At 35.8% G+C, this 21,780-nt stretch overlaps 1 protein-coding gene across 15 annotated transcripts in view; it reads right to left on the reverse strand.

Moving 5' to 3' along the window:
- Positions 1-4,319: 4,319 nt before the first annotated feature.
- Positions 4,320-21,780, reverse strand: part of ELF2 (E74 like ETS transcription factor 2) — a 100,236-nt gene continuing 82,775 nt past the window's right edge. For 8 of the 15 annotated variants that reach the window (XM_047718457.1, XM_047718456.1, XM_047718455.1 and 5 more), the window contains 7 exons: positions 17,177-17,290; positions 15,582-15,755; positions 12,756-12,794; positions 12,304-12,390; positions 8,086-8,278; positions 6,884-7,231; positions 4,320-6,552 (listed from right to left, as the gene is read on the reverse strand). In XM_047718457.1, coding sequence (XP_047574413.1) covers positions 5,925-6,552; positions 6,884-7,231; positions 8,086-8,278; positions 12,304-12,390; positions 12,756-12,794; positions 15,582-15,755; positions 17,177-17,290 — 1,583 coding nt within the window. In that variant the 3' untranslated portion in view covers positions 4,320-5,924. The remainder of the gene's footprint in view (positions 6,553-6,883; positions 7,232-8,085; positions 8,279-12,303; positions 12,391-12,755; positions 12,795-15,581; positions 15,756-17,176; positions 17,291-21,780) is intronic. The other 7 variants (XM_047718460.1, XM_047718470.1, XM_047718465.1 and 4 more) reach the window with 3 other exon arrangements.

A 21,780-nucleotide genomic window follows, 5' to 3' on the forward strand; every position in this document is an offset into this window, starting at 1 on the left:
CTCAAGTGACTTGGCTATTTCTAAAACCAGAATCTTCCTCAGCAAAAAACTTGCCTGTTGTGTTTTAAATTTTAGGCATTGCTCCAGGAAGCAATTCGAAAGTATTTTGAACAATGGTTGCATTGTTGGCATTGGTATATAGCTTCCCAAAATAATTTCTTAAAGGGACAAGGCACACGAACATGCTGTACCGTTCTGTAGGACTCTTTCATCCTAGTTAAGGAGATGTTAAATATGAGGACGAGACTTTAGAATTGATGTAATCTATAGTATGAAGGCTTTTCAGAAGCCCATTTTAATACTTAATAGATCTCAAACTGCCGTTTTCCACTGAACATTTTAGAAAAGCCTAGGTTACGACGCAGCTTCTTGGACATAAAGCTTTCCTTGATTGTATCTTTATGGCAGCGTGGTTCCCAAACTTGATGGCACCAATGAAATCTCCCAGAGGGATTTAAAATACCAATGCCTGGCTCTCGCTCCCATTGTGATCTGATTCTAGTGGACAGGAAAATTACCGTTGTGTTACAGTGAATGAATGTCCTCCAACTCAAAATGTATTTTGCCTGTTAATTACAGTGATGGTATTACTTCATCAAAGTTCTAAAATAGACATTTGCTCAGAGTTAGACATAGTACTACAACGGGATGGGAAGAAGCAATTATCTTGGGAGGAGACAACTGTTGGTTTATAGCCTATTTACAGTTGTTTTGTTTTTGATGTGAAGGTTGTTGGTTTTTGTTTTGTTTTTTTGAGATTGATTTATTTGAAAGCGCACAAGCAGAAGGGTCAGAAAGAGAGGGAGAGAGAATCGCAACCAGACTCCACGCCAAGCATGGAGCTGGACGCCGGGCTCCTTCCCACAAGCCAAGATCATGACCTGAGCCGAAACCGAGTTGGATGGTTAACTGACTGAGCCACCCAGGAGCCCCTGGAGTATTTTGCATTAAATAGTCATGTTCTGTTTATAAGTTCTCACTTTAGAAGTTGTAACATATTGTGTTTAAGTCCTGAACTCAGCCTTACTGCTGAGTTGCAGTGTTCAAAAATAGTTACGGTCCCTTAAAAAGTGAACTAGATGAAAATCAAATCCGTCTCCCTGCTGCACTTAGGTTTTCAAAGCTCTGGAGGGGTGGTGCAGAAGGGCAAATCAGCACGCTTGCAAAGGGCGAATAGAAACTTCATTCTCATTAGGACGGCCATCACTGTGTACTGACTTCCTACCCGGTACTACTGGTTTTAATTATGGGGGACATGATTTTAAGAGAGGCTGAAGCACAGGTAAATCAAACCACATGGTGCTTGTATTGTGAAAGGGAAAAAGCTAATACAGGGAGAAGTTGCAGTGATGGCTATGGAACTCAAGTAGGGTTATTACTCTTGCCTCCCCAAAACAATGTGCTGTGTAGCGCCTTGGAGAAGGCCAGATGATTTCAAATAAAAGGAGCAAAGGGAAACAAACCATAAGTGACTTTTAATCTCACAAAACAAACTGAGGGTTGATGGGGGGAGGGGGTTGGGAGAGTGGGGTTATGGACATTGGGGAGGGTATGTGCTATGGTGAGTGCTGTGAAGTGTGTAAACCTGGCGATTCACAGACCTGTACCCCTGGGGATAAAAATATATGTTTATAAAAAATAAAATTTAAAAAAAAATAAATAAATAATACAATACATGCAAAAAAAAAAAAGGAGCAAAGGTTACTTTGAAAATAACCCCAAAGCCAAAATGTTCTTTGTGTAGAAGTTTAGCTGTTATATACAGTGATCAGAGATAAATGCACCAGGTGTCCCATCCCTTACATTCTGCCTTCAGGGCTACCCCTCTGCTAGAATTGTCCTTTATTTCTCCTGTATCAACAAACTTTGGCCTTTTCTTTAGCTTTATTTGCTTAGTCCTTCCTGCTACACTTGATAGCACTGCCCACCAGATCTGGAAATGTTACTTCATTTGTGCTGTTAATTCTCTGTGAACAGTCCTTCATTTCCACTGCTGGTTCTTTTTTCTTCTCCCATAACCCTTGTCTTCGCATACTTTATACTTTTCAGTCTTTAGACTCAGGATTCAAAGTGGACCACTCCCTTTTCAAGCCTATTTCAGAAATTATTTTTGTCACTTCTAACTCAGTAAAGTGAACACGTATCTAGGTGAAAGCAGACTGGTCCAGAGAGTAGCTGTTGGAATGGCCCAGTGAGGTATGGGTGCCTGGAATGTCCGTAGCCCAGAGATGACTAAGTACCAAGGGAGGGCAGCTTAGGAAGGTAGGCAGAGTCCAGATCAATGGACTTAAATGTTATACTCTGAACTTTTATGTTTTTAGTAAGAGATGCCCATTGAAGAATTTATTTTTAAAAGATTTTATTTATTTGAGAGAGCACAAGCAAGAGGAGAAGGCAGAGGGAGAGAAAAAAGCATTGCTGAGCAAGGAGCCCGATGCGGGACTCAATCCCAGGCCCCTGGGATCATGACCTGGCGGAAGGCAGATGCTTAACCGACTGAGCCACCCAGGCGCCCTACCATTGAAGTGTTTAAAGCAATTCCAAGGGAGTGATGAAATCTACATTTTACAATGCTCTCACCTTATAGCATGAGAAATAAAGAGCAGAGAGAGGCTTGGTGTGACAAGCAGAAGTAAAGGTTGGGAGGATGGGAAAGGAAGCTACTTAAAAGGTAACATCAATAGGATTTGGTGAATGACTGGAGGTAAGAAGTAAGGTGTCTAGAATGATTTCTTGTGGCATGAGTATTGGACTGCTGGTAATGTCATTTACTGAGCTAAGAAGAACAGATTTTAGAACAGAGTTTAACTGGACATGAAAGAGGAAATCAGGAATTTATACGCAATTAGATAAACCCATCTGAGTATTAAAACTCCAGGCATTTGGTAGTAAAAACCAAAGGCATGGATGAAATTATGTATCCATTAAAAGTTGAAGTGAAATCCTGATGGTAAACACTTAACAGAGTGCCAGGCACTGATTCTAAATCCTTAACATATTAATTCGTCAGAGACCCATAGACAGAATCTTGCTAAGTATTAACATTAAACCGGAAGCTGAAGGAGAGCAAAGCAAACTAAGACTGGTCAAGGCAGGAATTAAACCAGAAGAAGGATATCATGGGAAACTAAAGAATCTTTAAGTAGGCTGAGGCACAAGATCACATGAAAAAATGAAGTGTCTGATTTTACTACTGGACTGTTGGACCTCAATGAGAACTGTTTCTCTTAAGCCAGAATTCAGCTCCCGAAGAGACAGAGCAATAGACTGTAAAACTTGTTGGAACAAGAACAAGCAGGTATGAAAAGAAGGTGGAGTACAGGAGGAAGACACACCTGCCTCCTTCCTGAAACAGACGGGTAAGGATGGATGCCAGAGTAAGTAGATGCTCTTAAAGCAAAGGGTCCAGAAATGGAGGGAGTACAGCTCTGGACCTCCATGTTCTCTGTAAAAGAGGTTTACCGGTCATTTGGTTAAGCAGGGTAGTAAGGCTGGAATTGTTGCTGGAAGAAGACCTAAAGAATAAATGGACAGACTGCTAATTATTGTTCGAAAGCCCTAGTGAGGCTGGACTACATAGGGGCATCAAGCCATTGTTCTTCTCCAATATACTGTACACTGTACACAGAAAAAGTTATGATGGTTTACAGTTTTAAAGGGTTGAGATTAAAAAGCCATACCACTGATCATTTTAATCAGCAAAACACTGATCTGGTATATACTGTGTACATGTTTCCAAATCTAGACCTTGGTATAGTTATTCTGAAAGAGACAGAAATGTCTACGTAGAGTGGTGGAGCAAGCTAGGAAGGTGTGACTTAACCCAGTTAGAACCAACTAATAATATAGTGAGGGGGGATTATTCACTCAAAATTTAAGTCGCTTTAGCTGTCCTCCATAGACATGACTTAGATTCTTAGCAAGTATGTTACCAAAACCAACACATGTCTGAGTGTCCAGTAAGTTCAGCATTTGGGGAAAGGTGTAGGTATGGAATAAGCTATATATTTTTTGCTCTCCAAAAATACCATGGAGTATGACTAAAGAAAGGAAACCATAGTGCAAAAAAAAAAAAAAAAAAAAAGGACAATACAATTCAGTGCCAAAGAAAACTGAAATATTTAGGAAATGTCTTAAGAGTAGTAGAATTTGAGCTTAATTCCCAAATGGGGTAAGAATCAAGTGAGTTTTCTTTGAGCTTTTATTAAAAAGTACCATCAGGTTATGTTTATGGAAAAGAAACAATTACCAAGGGTGCTGTTATAAAAATCTCTGTAGACCTAAGTAGTATCTGATCGAATGCACAACTGAAGGCCACAAAACATTAAGTATCAGTTTATTTAAATTTCTAAAAGATGTAAAAATAGACAACTTTTCTTTGTAGTCGAAAGAGCATTAAGATGTGGGGTCACAGGACCTAATTTGGTGTGAAATTAGGAAATTCTTGCAATCCCTCTGGTACCTCCATTTCCTAATTTGTAAAAGGGCTAGAGTATTACTTGATCTTCTTAACCCTCAAAAGGTCTGTTTGAGAAAAAATTGGTTTGATTTGAAATATAGATACAAGTGTGGCCAAAATTAAAATAATAAACTCATGGTAAGTAGAACATTATAGTTCATGATAGTAATTAGAAAATAAGTGGCAACATGCAGATATTTGCCAAATATTAATGTAATGGAACAAACAGAAGGAAAAGTTCTTCACACAGTATTTGGGAAGGAGAAATAATACTTCTATACTTAACTAAAACTGTGTCTCATACTAGCTTTTGAATATTGTTATAAATATCACCAGAGACCAAAACACAACATAAATTTCATTTCTATATTTCAGAAAACCTACTTGAATACACTTTGAAACAAGAGTACAACAAAATAGAATATACTTCAAATGTTGAATATACAAACTATTATAGTTCAAATCTGAACACTGGTACTTTCCCTCTTAAACTTCAACTAAAAAAAAAAAAAAAAAAAAAGGAAGGAAGAAAAAACAAACAAAAACACCAGGTATTAGAGCTACCTGACAAAAATTCATGCTGAGCCTGAACTTCCAAGTGACAGTAGAACTGAAACTGCTGTGTCTGCACAGACGCCAGGGCTAAGTGAGTGACACAGGCAGGATACAGCAGAAGGCCAGAGCCAACTGTTAATTTGTCCACAATTAAGAAACTGACAGACTTAAACTACCATATAAAATGTTACATGTAAATTCTATAACAATACTGTGCTAGGTACAAGATTTTTAAAATTTCTTTTTAATAAAAAAGCTTTACACAAACAAGCCATTAGCTTATTTCAATAAAGAAAACTGAAAATTAGTCTAAGGCCTTTGTTTTAAATCAGCTTAAGCTATATGATATAAAAAAAAATCGCACTAGATCTTTTTTGCTATCCTCTTTCTGAAAAGCTTTTGGATCCATTTTCAATTCACATTCTAAAATACCTATATTAGCAGTCTTCACATAGCACCAGTTAAGTGAGTTCTGTGTGAACACAGTAATAATTGCTGGTATGCATATAAAATGCATCAAAAATTGCTATATGTAACAATGAGATCACCCATCCCAACCCCTCCCCACTGAAAACTACATAACCTCTTACAGAATGTTAGTGTTCCAAGTCTTAGTGTAACTTGATATTGTAGTGAGTTGCTTGGTCCCTTTCAATCCTTTTCCTTACTGACGGGTTCAGTTGTTTCCTACTGTAAGAGGCAGTTTTCTGTCAGCATCTCCGCACGTACGTAGTTCATTTCCCACTGAAACATGGGATAGGTAATTTCTTTCCAGTAAGTCTGATTGTTTTCTTATATGCATTAAAAAGGTTTTAAAGTCTTTTGACTTTGCTTGATGACCTCCCTTGCAAACATTTATGTTAGTACTATCACTAACATTGCGTCTAAAGTCCCCGGTAGAGCTGCTGTCTTATTTCTCACATGTCACTAGTCCTTCCGTTTTCATAGTTACAGGAAGGGCGATAGCTGAAGGCGCGCTGACAACCACTACGTGGGTCACTGTCTTATTTCCATCTGCTGGCTTTTCTTCTTGTACCAGCTGCAAAGTTTTCACGTCGTGTTCCTGCTTTTTTGCTACTGCTTCTGACTTTACCTCTGGCCCTTTTATGACCGCACTGATAACTCGCGGAGGAGTCTGGCCAGACGCCTGCTGAGTAGGCACTGATAGTCTCATTACAGGTGTACCGTGAGCTATAGAAACGGGGGTAAGTGCTCTCACAGCCAGCGGGGTTCCAACAATGTTAATGCTTCCCGATCCAGTCAGATTGGACTTTGTCTGCAGTTGACACTGTGCAAGTTGTGTAGCTGGGATGGTAATAATTTTGGCAGGCTGCATGGTGATTTTGTCTCCATTTTCGGAAGAGGCTGGCATCACAGTAGGGATTGTCTGAATAACTACCTTTGGAGAGGTTGCCGTTGTTGGACTAGTGCTGGTTATTAACGGTGCACCTGCATTAACTGACTGAACTGCCACAGTCGAGATTTTCTGACCCAACGATGTCATTACAACAGGTACTTGCATTGCCACACGAACTGTCCTAGTAGATTCAAAAAAAATTGAATGTTAAGTTAGACAATAGGTTTCTTAGGCAAAAAGATGAATGCAAGCCTATAATGTACAAAACTAATGCTCCCAAATTTTACAGGTGTACTGATGGTTTAAAACCATGAAATACCACGAAATATATTTTAAAAACATGCCCACATTAAGTTCCATCTATAAAACCGTAAGAAAACAATTCAGGTTAGTTGAGACCTCTACTTTAACAATAAAATAGACTTAAAAGATCAAGCACTTTTCAGAGTCTTGAGGACAGTGGATTCTTAGGCTGCTAACGTTAAAAAAGGGACATGGTTTCCTTCACTGACCTTGGAGCTGCTGTTGCTGACACAGATGTGGTAGTAGTAGGAGACCTGGATGGAGTATCATGACCAGGGGAGGTGATGTTCACAACTCTAGCTACACCCTTCTCTGTCCTGGAGCAGTTCAGAGATGAGGTTTTTCCACCACGAACAGAGGTTGCTGCTTTCAGGAGACTCTCTGCAGACAGTGACACTCGTTCTAATGATTTTTCATCAGTAGCTGCTGCTAAATCTTCATTACAAGTTTCACTTTTGTCGTCATCTATGACTACTATGTTTTTGGGCATATACTTGAACTGATATACAAGCCTCTGTCCTTCAACCTTTGCAAGAATACCCCTTTGGTAATAGTATCTGTAATGGAAACAGTACTAAATGAATCAATTATATTACATTTTTTTGCCCCCCCAAAACACTATGTTGAATGGATACTAACAGAAACATTCACTTATTCCTGTTAGAGAGGAGAAGGAGCTCTTACTGGCTGGGGATTGTTTAAAAGGCTAAGAATTTAGATAAGAATGAAATTGGAATCTGGTGTCACAGGTCCTTTAACCTTTGGGGTTCTAAAATAGCTACAAGTTCTCTTTCTTAAAGGAAGTAATTCAACCTAATACCTAATATTTTACTGTATCTTATGGCATCAGTAAAAATTCAACTGTGATTTACACAGGTTATAAAAACAATCTGACGTTATGTAGAAAAATTACTTAAACAGTGCTTAGTAGAGAGAAATCTGTGGGACACATGAATACTGTCATAAAAACTATGTGTCCATTTACAAACACCGCTAATTAGAAAAAGCCATGTACCCTGCAAAGTTTTGTAGGTTTCTCAAATGACAAAACTTAAGAGAAAACTTCATATTAAGATAAATCCATTATAACAAATTCATAGGAACTAAAAACCTGTATTAGAAACTATTTCATTTGGGTTTAATTTCCTTAAAGGTCTGCAACTTATTAAGGAATAGTCCTAAGTGCAAAAGCACATTTTTCTGCAAAAAGGGTTTCCAGTGATGACTGAAATTTCAGACATCGAGACCAAAATCTTTCTCTCCATCTACCTCCAAACCTAAGAACTCCTTAGAATATCCCACCAAATTAAAACTTATAAAAAGGGGGTTTTAGAGTTTCTCTTTAAACAACTAATAGACAATACAGAGGTATACAGGTTTTATTCAATAACTCATTCTCTTGTGTTCCTACCTCAGAGCTCGTCCCATAGTTTCATAGTTCATATCTGGCTTGTTCTTATGCTTTCCCCAAAGTTTAGAGACAGCCTTTGAATCCACAAGCTTGAATATGCCTTTTTCTCTCTGAGTCCACTTAATATACCGAGGACAAGTATTTTTATCTTGAAGTAGATCTAAAAGAAACTCCCACAAATAGGTTGTGTTTCCTTTGAAAAAAATAGTAAGACATCGATTAAAATTTCATTGATATAATTACATACATAATTAAAAGCAAATATTTAGGGGCACTTCAGTGGCTCAACCAATTAAGTGTCCAACTCTTGTTTTCTGCTCACGGTCATAAGATCGAGCCCCACGTAAAAGGGGGGTTAAGATTCTCTCTTTCCCTCCCCCTCTCTGCCTCTGTCTCCACTCACACCCTTGATCAAAAAAGGCAAATACTTAATTAACCTGGACAAAAATTCAATAACTACTGGTAAAATGTCCTAAGAGTCTGTCACTAAGTACTTGACTATATGAGTAATCATTTATATACTGTCAAATTGTGTTGCCTAGTAAGTTATATACTATATTTCATTATAACATAATCCTAAACATACCTGTTTGGTTTTCAAAAATAATATCCTATTTATGTTTACTGTTATGATACTAATAAAGGTCCTGGATTTTAGACTATTATACATCACCCTATCCTAAATTTTGAGTTCAGCAGAGGCAAGGCAAAGGCATAATGCATAGTACAAAGTGAACCTGAATTAAACAGAATCCAGTTTATTAATTTACATAGAACTAAACCATGAATAAATTTATTTGCACCAGTATGTTTATTATATGATAAGCCCCAATTCTATGATCAAAATTCATCAAGAGGCACTTAATTGTTGAAAAGGCAAGCAATACAGAGTGAAATGTGCAAAACTTTTAAGATTTTATTTTTCTACGTGAACTCCACACCCAACACAGGGCTGGAACCCACAACCCCGAGATCAAGAGTTATATGCACCACTGAATGAGATAGCCAGGCACCCCGAAATGTATTTTTCTTTGATATATTTTCTTTGATTCACCTTTATGCAGGAACTCTGAAGTACAGGTCTTAGAAAGTACAAATTACCCATGACCCTTTAAACATTATATTTTCCTTATCTTCTGGACGTCTACTAGTCAGTTTGGATTTGATGATCAATGAGACCTACTTTCCTCTAAAAACAGGGTTTTTTTTTTTAAATTGCTAATCTCCTTCTCCTGACCATACCCAGTATCGTGAAGATAAGCTATGTATTAGGATTTCATTAGATATGAACAGTAAATACATTTGTGCTTCAGTCTTAAAATACCAACTCCTTACATAGAAACACTAAAAAGTAACATGGGAATTCCTTTAACTAGTCCAGTATTCATCAAATGCTAACTATATATAACATATGATGACATGACTAGCAAAATTTGAAAATGAGCTATTTCTGCAGAATAACACAGTTATTCATCATACACTATTGCTCCTTAAGTGTAGTAGAGGATACAGAAGAGCATTTAAAACTTGGTACCTGCTTCAAGGAATTTACAATTTAGTTGGGAAGGAAAAAGAAAAGTAAATGACAAGTTAACAATACAAAAAAGAAGTAATAGTTTGTGAAACGACACATGATCACAAAGCAATGCATAATTATATTCCAAATGAATGACAGAAAATGGGATTTCAGGAATAAAAACAATGGATTGCTAAGAAGGGAAAACTTGGAAGATGACTAAAATTTACATAGAGGAAAAGAGCAAATCTGGGATTCAGATAAGGAACTTCATCCCAAAAAGAGAAAGCATGACTTTTTTCATTCCCTTCGGAGAGTGGAAGATGGGCAAGTAGTGGACAGTGGTTATGGGGAGATCAGGCTGAAATTTTCAGAATGCTGTTTTTCTTTTATTCCCTTTGCATAAAGCCTCTAGGGCCAGAGATTCTTAAACTGATGAAAGAAGAGAAAAGAACCCTGAGAAGGAGAAAATTAGAATATATACACCACCACTGAGTCACCAGGTCAGCTCTAGGCTCCTGCTCACTATCTCTTTACTATCATCAAATCTAGATCCAAATTACAGGCTTTGTGAGAAGGACCTCTAAGGGTAGGAAGCTTCCGAACTAAGCTACTGCTACTGAGTCTAAATGCTGAAGCTCTTCCTCAGGCATTTCATTTTCATTCTGAATTCTCTGAAAATCCAACAAATTTGCTAAGCCATAGTTGAGAACAGTGTGCATCTCTTGACCTAAAAAGATGAACCTTCAACTTTACAATGTTCTGTCTGCATCTCTGAAATCCCACTGCATCAGCATCAGTATTTTGTAAAAACTCTTATTATTAAACCATTATATAACTTTCAACTACATTAAGATGTTTAATTGGGACATTTCTGTGATCAAAAGATTATCAGGCCCTATGGGTGGACATAGAAAAGTGAGCTTATTCTGAAAGAAACTTCTGAGTAACAAAAACAATGCCTTAAACATACATAATAGGGATTTGAAAGCATCCGTGTTTGTGGAATGAGACTGAACATTCCTCGGGTTGTCTTTGGGTGTTCACTCCACCCCAGTTCCCATCCTCAAGTTAAAACTGAAAGTTCTACACCTCACTTTAAGGAAAACATTCAGAAAGGGAAGCCTTCTTTACTAGATAAGGTAGTTCACTAAGCGTATAATAGACATCAGCATTTAGATTGCCTTTTATAGAAGAAACACTGCATTTTTTTTTTTTTTTAAGATTTTAAGGTACTTCCTACATCCAATGTGGGACTTGAACTTACAGCCTCATGATCAAGAATCAGAGGTTCTACCAACTAAGGCAGTCAGATGTTCCCAACTGGATTTTTATCTTCGCAATTCAACATGTTGCCTCAAGTCTGACAATAAAAGACTGAAACTTTAATAAAAGGTGATTCTGACTGGCAAAAACAGTCATCACAAAGTTTTTCCTCCAGTGTTAAGTATCAGATCTTTGAGTATAAGAGACCACTGATGATGGGAATTATTTTTAAAAAAGTAGTAATTGTTTATGGTTTAGCTTTTTAATATTTACTATTATGTAAGTTTTAAAGTTTTTTAATGTTTTTTTTTTAAGATTTCATTTATTTATTAACAATAGCAAGAGAGAGCACAAGTGGGGGAGGGAGCAACAGAGGGAGAGGGAGAAGCAGATTCCCTGCTGAGGGACTCGATCCCAGAACCCTGAGATCACAACTTGAGCTAAACGCTTAACCAACTGTGCCACCCAGGCGCCCCAGTTTTAAAGTTTTCAACATAAAAGACAAAACCTAAGATGTTAGAAATGTAAAATGACCAAAGACAAAGAAGAGAAGTATCCTAAACCTGTCCCAATCAATTTCTCAGTTTCTGAATAAGTAACAATTCAATGTAACTGAATTTTTTGGTCTAAATTTGTTCATAGCCTTATTGGAGAAAAATATTCTTTTTTTACTAAAGATTTCATTTTTGCTTTATTTAAAATTAGATGTTAAGACCACCTGTTGAAGTTTTGAAAATATTATTCCAAAATGGATCCAACTATTAAATATTGGTCTGAAAACATTCATGAAAGTGATAAATTCTGGTTACAGATTATCAGAACACACCTAAAACCATAACTAAAATATTACCTGAAATCATCCAACAAGAGTGTAGAATGTAGGAGGCTTATCATTAATTTTTGTTTTTAAGGAAAGTATACAAATTCTAAAGCAAAATTATATTAGGTTTTTGTTCTAATTCCTGACATGACTGGAATTGGTTGATTAGGAAATAAAATTCAGCTTGCCTTGAGAATTCTTGCATTCTATCAGTTAAGAAATTATGTATCAGAAGTAAGTCTTAGTTATAAACCCAACCCCTTCCATTCTGAGCGGCTCTAGGAGGATGAGTGCTGTTACACATTCGTACCTCCCCTACGAACAATGGCTCTTAAGAAGGCTGTGCATCAGACTGCACTTTAGATGACCTTTCCAAACACAAATGCCTAACTGCCTTTTACACCCCTATAGTGTATCTATGGCTATAGAATCTCAGTGGGTAGGAACTAGGAAAAAGCTCCCCAGGCAACGCTCAGATATCCCTGATTGAGGCCTATTACCAAAGACAGTACTTCCATCTGTACATGTACTAGAAATCATTTTCTTACAAATGCAAAAATATCCACGAGGGGGCGGGGGGAGTCATCTCACCTCCCAACAGCCCTCCCCGAATTACCTTTTCCTTCTCTGGGTTTCTTCTTTATACCTAACTCAGGAGACCCATTGGAAATTGGTGATTGCTGGGTCTTTGGTTTACGGCCAACTGAAAAAAAAAAAGATTGAAACCATACATTGAAAACGGAAAAAAAAAAAACAGAAGCATGATTAGCAGACTCTTTGATAACACATTTATTCATGAAACTGGACACTAATTTGTGGATTAATACACTCAGTGTATATAGAAAGTTGCACTGAAAAGAGCATTAAAAGCACTTCTGCAATTTTAAATTACAGCAGTTAGTTGGCAGTAATTTCAGTGTATAGAGCAAGTCAGGTACTACCCAACCTATTATTTACTTGGTCAGAGCCTCAATTTGCTAACCTCTTCCAACAATGCAGCAATGGAAACAAATTCTAGTACAAACTTTTTTTCTGTTCTACAAAATTGTTAGAAAAAAGTTTACCTACCTATTGCAGAGGATCTGATTATCTGCGAAGCCCTTTGAGCTCAAATGAGGAAAAGTAAAAGATATTATTTTAAACACTCTACTGCTCTGAGCCAATCCATTCACCAGAATTTAAGCATAAGTGTTCAAATTTCCCCACCTCAACGTGCAGGTACATTATAAGGATAAAAGAAAATCTTTCAATTAATTAACTATTTTATATGTGTAAAAAGCGTGCCCTTCCTTTTGCTTCTCTTCACTTCTACCAAAAGGGCTCTCCCAGACAGACTTAGCATCCACAATGAACAGAAAAGCAATACTTATACTAAAGAAGGTATAAGGCTGAAATGCGTTGTTTTCAATCCTCAGCACTGATAAAAGAATGCTGGCAGATGAGGTGAAGCCTCCAGAAAGGCTAGGAATAGTCAAGTATATTATAATTTGCAGATTAAATACATTATTACTAATCTGGTGACTGTCATACATCTGGGGTTTCTAATGTCACTCTGGTCTTCATTAGCAAGGATTATTTAGAGCTAAATAAAGACCTAAAAATCAAAGCGTTTTATTTCAAAATACATAGCCATTATATTCCAGGATTTCATTATGGTAACTAATCAATAAGGTGTGCTCTGGCAAAAATTAAAAGGGGAAGTTCACTGGTTTCCTTATTAGAACAGAGATTAATTTCTCAATTTAAGTAATACTAAGAATACAAATTTAAAAAAAAAAAAACAACTCGACTTCCTTCATAGAAATGTTAGTCCAAAAAGGATTACTTTTATATAAAGCAGTACTTCCCAAATTGTACTTAAGAAATAGTTTATTTATAAGTAGTAAACAACGTTCTACAGTCAAGTTTACTTTTAGAACACTGCATGTTACCTTCTCTTGCAGATTCACAACACCTACTAGTATGTTAGAAGCTCTGGAAATAAAACGAAGGCTCTGCTATTCAAAAATAACCTACCTAACTTTGTATGTCCCAAACGAACTTAAGGATATATATTTACATATACATTATATATAATTTTTAAATGGTCATTAAGATCATCTATTCTCAAATATATAAAATTAATATTAAATTGGCAATTTCCTGGTTTCTATCATACCAACATCCCATAGGCAGATGAACCCATTCATCTGCTTTTCATGGTTTTTTTTCCATCTTCTTTCAAATCTAAAAATTTCTTGGGGCACATCGATGGGTCATTTGGTTAAGTGTCCGACTCCTGATTTCGGCCAGGGTCTTGATATCAGGATCATGAGACTGAGCCCTGCATTGGGCACAGAGTCTGCTTAAGATTCTCTTTCTGGGGCACCTGGGTGACTCAGTGGATTAAAGCCCCTGCCTTCGGCTCGGGTCATGATCCCAGAGTCCTGGGATCGAGCCCCAAGTCGGGCTCTCTGCTCCGCAGGGAGCCTGCTTCCACCCCTCTCTCTGCCTGCCTCTCTGCCTACTTGTGATCTGTCAAATAAATAAATAAAATCTTTAAAAAAAAAAAAAAAAGATTCTCTCTTTCTGGGGTGCCTGGGTGGCTCAGTGGGTTAAGCTTCTGCCTTCCGCTCAGGTCATGATCTCAGGGTCCTGGGATCAAGACCCACATTGGGCTCTCTGCTCAAGACAGAGCCTGCTTCACCCTCTCTCTCTCTCTCTCTCTGCCTGCCTCTCTGCCTATTTGTGATCTCTGTCAAATAAATAAATAAAATCTTTAAAAAAAAAAAAGATTCTTTCTCCCTCTCCCTCTGCCCCCACCCCCTGCTCGTGTGTGCACATGTGCACGTGTGTGTGCTCTCCCTCTTCCTTAAAAAATAAACCTAAAAAATTTGTGTTTTGTAATAGCTCCTATCAAATAAATCCAGCCAAAGGTTACAGTGGGGAAGTGGGTAATCAGGGCTACTTATATGTATGCCTTTTGTCTTTAAACATTTAAACAGCAGGAAGTAATTCTTCCTTCTATTCTTTCATTCATACCTCTCGCAAGATACATGTAATCTATTACATGAGGAAGGGACTCAATCTCATTCTTCACTGTGTCCCTCACAGTAATAAGCACAGACACACCAACATCACAGCAATCTGAAATACCTCTAATAAATAAAAGAAAATACCATTATTTCTAACACAAGTTTTCTTATTTTTGCTTTTCCTACTGTAAAATGTGAAGAAAGAGATATAGAAGAAAGTGGAATTAGATGAGTACCCATTTATAAAGAATTTAATTTCTTTCAAGTTTTACCTCTGATTCAAACAGGAAAAGGACCCACTTCTGCCCATCTTCTAGGGATGTCAGAGGTGTGTGGGGCCTCACCCATCAGGTGTGAGAAGTTTCAGCAGGAGTCAAATAATAAGTGGAAATGCTCTTTACCCACTAGTGAGTTTATTCCACTTAAAAGTCCCTATTGGCAATACTGGTGTTTTAAAACAGAAGGCATAAGAAGAAAATAATATTGGGCTTTTTATTTTAATGCCCATTAAAAAAAGATTAAAAATAGAGAAAATTAAAAAATAAAGATTTTTTAAAAAAATAACCAAGTACCTAAAAAGATCAGAAAGCAGACAGACAAGCAGTGAATCTCTGACCTTCCTTCTGCTTGTCCAACATTTATTGTAATTCCATTTCCAGGCAACTTTCTTTAGAGCTCAAATACTAGCTCTTTTAAGAAGTATGAACATGTTAACACAAAACTAAAATCTCAGTTTGTTGATTCTTTGAGAATACCTAGGTAAAGATAACATCAATCATAAATCTACAGCATGTATTTTCCTATGTCCTTTGACAGGGAAAAAAAAAAATACCAGAAAAAATTTCACCCACTTTTCCATAAATTTATAAATATATTCTACCTTTTTTCTTTTTCATTGGTTCATGGCTATCTGGTGATGTCGGAATAGGAGAGGTATCCATTGGTTCCGATTCTTCAGTTGACACCTCCACTACAGTTTCTGTAATGACATCTGGCCTCATAGCAGCATGGATAAATTCTGGAGTTGATACACAAGGAGGGACAAACACTTCCACTATAAAAAAAAGTCAAAAAATTAAAATTTCCCACCCCCATCAATATTTCTTCATGCGGACAATTCAATATTTAGTAGAGGTGAGGTTTCTTAACAATTTATCAGAGCAGGGTAAGAGCCTAAAGTTAACTTGCTGAATATGCAATACATTCTTAAGTATGTAAGGAAATAAATGCAAAGAAAATCAGCTTGAAGGAAGTTAATCCTGTAATCCATGTGGGGATTATGAGGAATCACCTCCCTTCTTCATATTTTTAAGTACTTTCATGCTCACTGTAGAAGACTTTGAATTACTTTGACAATTGGGAAAACATTTGAAAATAAGATATCAGAGTCATACTTATATGTATGTGAGTTCTTTAGTAATTACATTCCTTCCTGATACCCAGCATTATTCTCTAACTAGGTAATACACCCACATGTTACAAAATTTAAAACATTTAACACATTAACACAATAAAAAACACATTTAATAAATGTGTGTGTCTTCAGTGAAAAGAAAGCACTTATAGATCATTTCAAAATATGTAGAAAAGGAAAACCTGCTCATTAAAGCCCATTGAATCTCATCTTCCAATATTTAAAATTTTACTTAATGTAACAGTCCTGATGTTTTGGGTCTCGAAAGAAGTATATAGAAACTGCCATTTGGTATTCTACTGTATACAATAATGGTGCTCCAGCTTCCTTCCAATATGCATGAATAATCAGAATATGACATATTTCTATTTCAATTAAGAGACAGGCTAATAATACTGTTGTAGATTAATACATTGACCAATATGCCCTAATTTTCGTCTCACATCCCTGAATAATACATGGGATTCCTATTCTAATTAAAAAGTACAGTTGCTCTTGGTATTTATAAATCCCTATAATAAGAAGGGCCAATATTATTTTATTAAGTCAAATTAACACTTGGAGATTAATTAGAGGACAATGACTGTCAAAGGCAGTCTTAATGAGGGGGAAAAAAAAGGGGGACAAAAGAAAAGGAAACCCCAGCCTGAAGAAGTATGAGGAAATGGTAGAAGCTATCTCCTCTCTCCGCCATGGAAGGTTCCCTGGAGCTACTGCCTATTTATCACTAAATAAAGGCCAGAAAGTAGTCATGGGAGGCAAATCCCCCACCCTATCCGCCATTCCCTAAGGACTACAAAGGTTTATAATTGACCCACAGTTAAGGAAATAAGACATAACAATATAAACAGCAATTTAACAAACATTTATCTGTATCTAGTGGGTATTTTCTGTATCATTTATTATAAAAAAGTACGTAAGACTACAGAAGGAACTACTGCTGTCACCGGTATTCATGCATAATAAACCCTGAGAACAATAACCCCATGTATTTAAGAAGAAACCCATTTTAGATATGTGAAGTGATGTGACATGCTTATTATAAAGAACAATTCACATACCAGGACTTCTTGAATCCCTTAAGCAGGTAGGAGATTCCATATGAAGCAGGGCTTCAGCAGCTTCAATTGTCTTATCTGTACAGTGTGCATTACTGCTATGAACTGATGCTTCCACTGGGGGGAAAATAAGTTTACTCAATTAAAAATGCACAGAATACATTACTAAATAAATTAACTCATGAATAGTCCATATAATTTATTTACAGAAATAGTTTAAAAAATGATCTAGTATCTACTCTTTGCAAAATGAATGTTGATTATAAAGCAACTGAGAATGATCAGAAATTACTGAGAAATTTCTGAATCTTATCCAAAGGAAAACAAAGACCCTTGAAATTTGAACCCTGTATCAATTTTAGAACAAAACGAACTTGGAGGTGGGGTGGGGGGAGGATGGTTGTAGATTAACAATCCTAGGAGGTCCATCATGTATCCTGATATACAGCTACTGAAATCAATACCTTGCAGAATCACAGTCAAAAACATGTACTTCCAAGTTAGTTTAATGAATTAGTTTGATTCTTACACTCTCCTAGGTGAGTGCATAGCACCAGACACTTGGGAACTCTCTTCCCAATAAACCTGTCTCAAGACTTCACAAAACTTTTCTGCATTTTACCCAAGAAATTTGTTTTTAAAGTTCCTATGTTTGTTTTCTCATGAAGCCTCTTCTAATTCTGCCACCTTCTATAACTCTCTTTTAGCACTTACTTTATGATTTGTTGCTTGAATTACTTGTGAAACAATAAAGGATACAGCAATCGTTTGGCTTTTCAAGTCCAACAGCTTGGGTCCTAGTCTCTGCTACTTATAATGTTACCCTGGACCAGCAATTTAATTTCTTATGAGGAAACTGATTTCCTCTTTCACAAAACAGGTATATTACTTACATCATATAGTTGTGAGAATTAAATGAGGTGATACCCATAAAAAATCATGTACAATGCCTGGCATATAGATAAGAATTCTAAATCGTGGTAATTTCTTATCACCCCTGTAAGATTATATGTTCCCTGAGGTCGGGGGGGGGGGACTATCTTTAATTCATCTTTAGATCTGCTATAATTCCCAATATAGATTTTTAATACAATAGGTATGCAAGTATTTCTTTTATATATTAAAGTTGAGAACAACCCACAGACCTTACAGGGAAATTGGCCAATTAAGCACAAACATATTAATGATATATTAATTTCACACCCTGACTTAAAAAATATTGAACATTCTACTTAGTTCTGAAACATGAATATGTAAGTTTCTAATTGGATAGATTTTTCTCAAAATGTCCTCTAAAAAAGATTAAAAGGAAGGAAGTATTTGTATAAATTCTGTAAGCTATATTACAAATTCACAAGTTCTACACACTAAAGATACGACTCTTTTAAAACCGTTTCCAGGAAACTTTTAAATGAAAAAAAAAAACAAAAAAAAAAACACTTAATCTCAAAATTTACCAAATGCTAAAGCCTTAGCCTTTTGGAGAGCAATTAAAAAAAAAAAAATCCAGAGACTGTTTTACCACCTGTTGCACATCATCCACACTCTCAACCAAGGTACTGGGTCTCTCCAGTTGCTCTTTCCATTTATGGAAATCTGCTCAAAGCTAAACAGTTCCAGAGAGGCAGCCAAACCTCTAAGTAAATCTATCTTTAGGTGACCCTGCTTACTCTTATCTGCAGCTTCACTGAAGCAAAGGATTCAATCAGTCCTTCTAGCTCAACTTTAAGAAACTTAGTAAGTATAAAATAAATTACCGTTCTCAAGTAATTTTTCAAAATGCCTCCCCACAACACTCACATATACTAAAGAACCTTGGAAAGCAAATTCTCAGGTTTTTAAAACTTACTCTAGGAACTTCATTCTTTTAAAGTCTGCTTGTGTTGCAATTTAGGTGTTGTCTTAGGTGCTATAAATAAACTACCCTCAGTAAACTAATTCCTTATGTAATTGTATTAAGACATACCCTAAAAACCTTACCATATTAAAATCAGAGCTTCAAACACTTGATAATACAGCAACAGAATTTTACCCGATTTTTTTAAATGTTTTCAGTTATAAACAAAATGAAACGTGCCTAATAATTACAAATGCTGCTGCCCTGGGTTTTTATGTAGCTTGAGGCATATTTATAAAACCCTGATTTCATGTTATGTCAGTGGAAATTATTTCTTAAAAGTGTATTTTCTTGCTCATACTTCTGACCTCAAACTCTCCTTTCTCCCAAATTCAACATATTATTTCCCAGGACAGTTTTACACTTACAGAGCAAAACAAAACACAAAAAGAATAATTTATTAGTTCATATTTTAAATTTAGGATGAGAATACCCAAATGCATACATTCTCTGGGAATTATCAATCAGGAAATCTTATGTTCTATGTACAGTCAACTTTTGGTTGTTGAGCATTTACCGTCTATCAGACCCTGTGTTAGAAATCTGAGAGACAAATGCGAATAGATCTCTAGCTCTGTGAAGCTTATACTAATAGTTTAGAAACATAAATGGCAGTATCAAAAACAAAGAGAAGTAAAATATTTCAAAACTAAAGAAAGCTATAAAATAATTTAAAGTTATTCTGTAAGCTAACAGCTTAAGTGGAGCACTGATTTCTTTTTTTTTTTTTTTTGGATGCTTACTGATTTTACTTTTGTTATTTTTATTAACTAGAATCCCAAGCACATGCAAACAAACACCTAAGAGGGCATACTTAGATCAATTTTTATAACAGTGTACCTATCAGTTTCCAAGAATACTTTGCCATTTTGAAAAAGAAAACCCTCTTCTTATTCTTGATATAAGTAGTTTTTAATAAAAGAAATTTAAGAAATATTTCTGTTATTTAAGTTTCTGTAATTTTTTAAAACTTTTCAATTCACTTGGTTCAGCTCAGTAATTCAAATACAATTTAAACTAGAATTATGCACAATTCTTAAGGATAAACATGAGTTTAACAGTGTTGTACAACCAGAGTAAGCAAATAAACAAACTACAAGCAAGGGCTGAAAACTCCTTATCTCTTACTTAAAACTTGGTTTACTAGTATCTTTCTAGACATGTGTATGAAATTAATGGCACCATGAAAAAAAAAAGCAACTCATTTTAAAAATAGAAACAATGAAGGGAAAAGTAATCTGACAGGTATAATTTTCTACTTAAGATTATTCCTTGGTGTTGCTGGTCAATCCCTTTTGAAGAAATAAATGTATCAAACAAATTTCAAAACAATTTTAACGTTAATCATAGTGCCAAAACTCAAATTTGCTTATGCCCTCCTTTCCTACTGGTTAAGTGTCTTCTTGTTCCATTTCCAGCTTTCTAATCAACTGGTGTTTGTATGGTAGACTATTCCAGACTCACTCAACAGCTGTTACAAAATACCAAACTTGGTAATTAAGTCTGACAAGAGACATACCTCTCAGCTTTGCAGAAGAGAATGCTGGCAATGGATCTAGCTCATAACAAAGTTCTTAAAGTCAAAAATAAAAATTAATAGCAATTTAATTTGAGAGCAATGGAAAAAAATTAGAAAACACTTCCTTAAATGATAGTAGTATGTCCCTACAAGGAAGACCATAAACTAATAATACAAGATCATCACTCAACCAGGCACCTGACTTAATACAGCTTATCTTCTAATGCCCCAAGGCATAATAGGTAAGTGAAAAATACAAATGAATACAATAAAAAGGGGGAAAAGGTAAAATTTTGGGACACTCCATCTTGTCTTATTCCTCTTTGACTTTCTAATCAATAGTTACAATTTACAAGTTTAGAAGGGAAAAGAACTAAGCTGCCTGATGAAAATATAACATGAGCCATGTTATAATTTTTTAAATTTCCAACAGCCAGATTTTAAAAAGCGGAAACTGAAATTATTTCATTTAACCCAGTACATTAAAAAATATTGTCATTTCAACAAATAATCAACATAAAAGTTTTCCACAGCTTCAGTTTGTAGGCTTAATTAAAATTCTAAAAAATTAAAAATTCAGTTTCTCAGCCACTCAACAACCACATATGGCTAATGCCTATGGTACTGAGAAATATACAGCTACTCTCAAACTTTTCTGGTTAACAGCAACTTTCATACTCAAATTATTTGAGGACGACAAAGAGATTTTGTTTATCTAAGTCCTATTTTTAGATTTTATTCTATTTCAAACTGAAATTAAGGAAACATTAAAATATTTATCAATTCATTTAAAATAATAAATCCAATACTTCTAAGTAATATTTTAATGAAAAATAGCTTTTCTATAACAAAAAAAGTGAGTAGCTTTGTTTTACATTTTGGTAAATCTTTTTAATACATGGTAGAAAGTGATTAGATCCAGATTTGCTTCTTCATTAAATTGTAGTATCAAGACATGTAGCCTCTAGAAAATTCTGAACACTTGTGAAACTGAAAAGCAAATAATGTCTTAGAATTGTCATGAAAACAATTCTGACTTCACAGACTCTCTCTCAGAGGCTCAGGACTCCAGAGATCCTCAGCTCAGAGATTTTAGTTTTTAAGGACTGCAACTATAATTAATTACCAAACAGAATAAAAACATCCAAATTCTATCCTGTTTCTTTAAGTTTTAGCTTCTAACCAGGGCAG

This window comes from Lutra lutra, chromosome 2 (genome assembly GCF_902655055.1).
Source record: "Lutra lutra chromosome 2, mLutLut1.2, whole genome shotgun sequence".
NCBI lineage: Eukaryota > Metazoa > Chordata > Mammalia > Carnivora > Mustelidae > Lutra > Lutra lutra.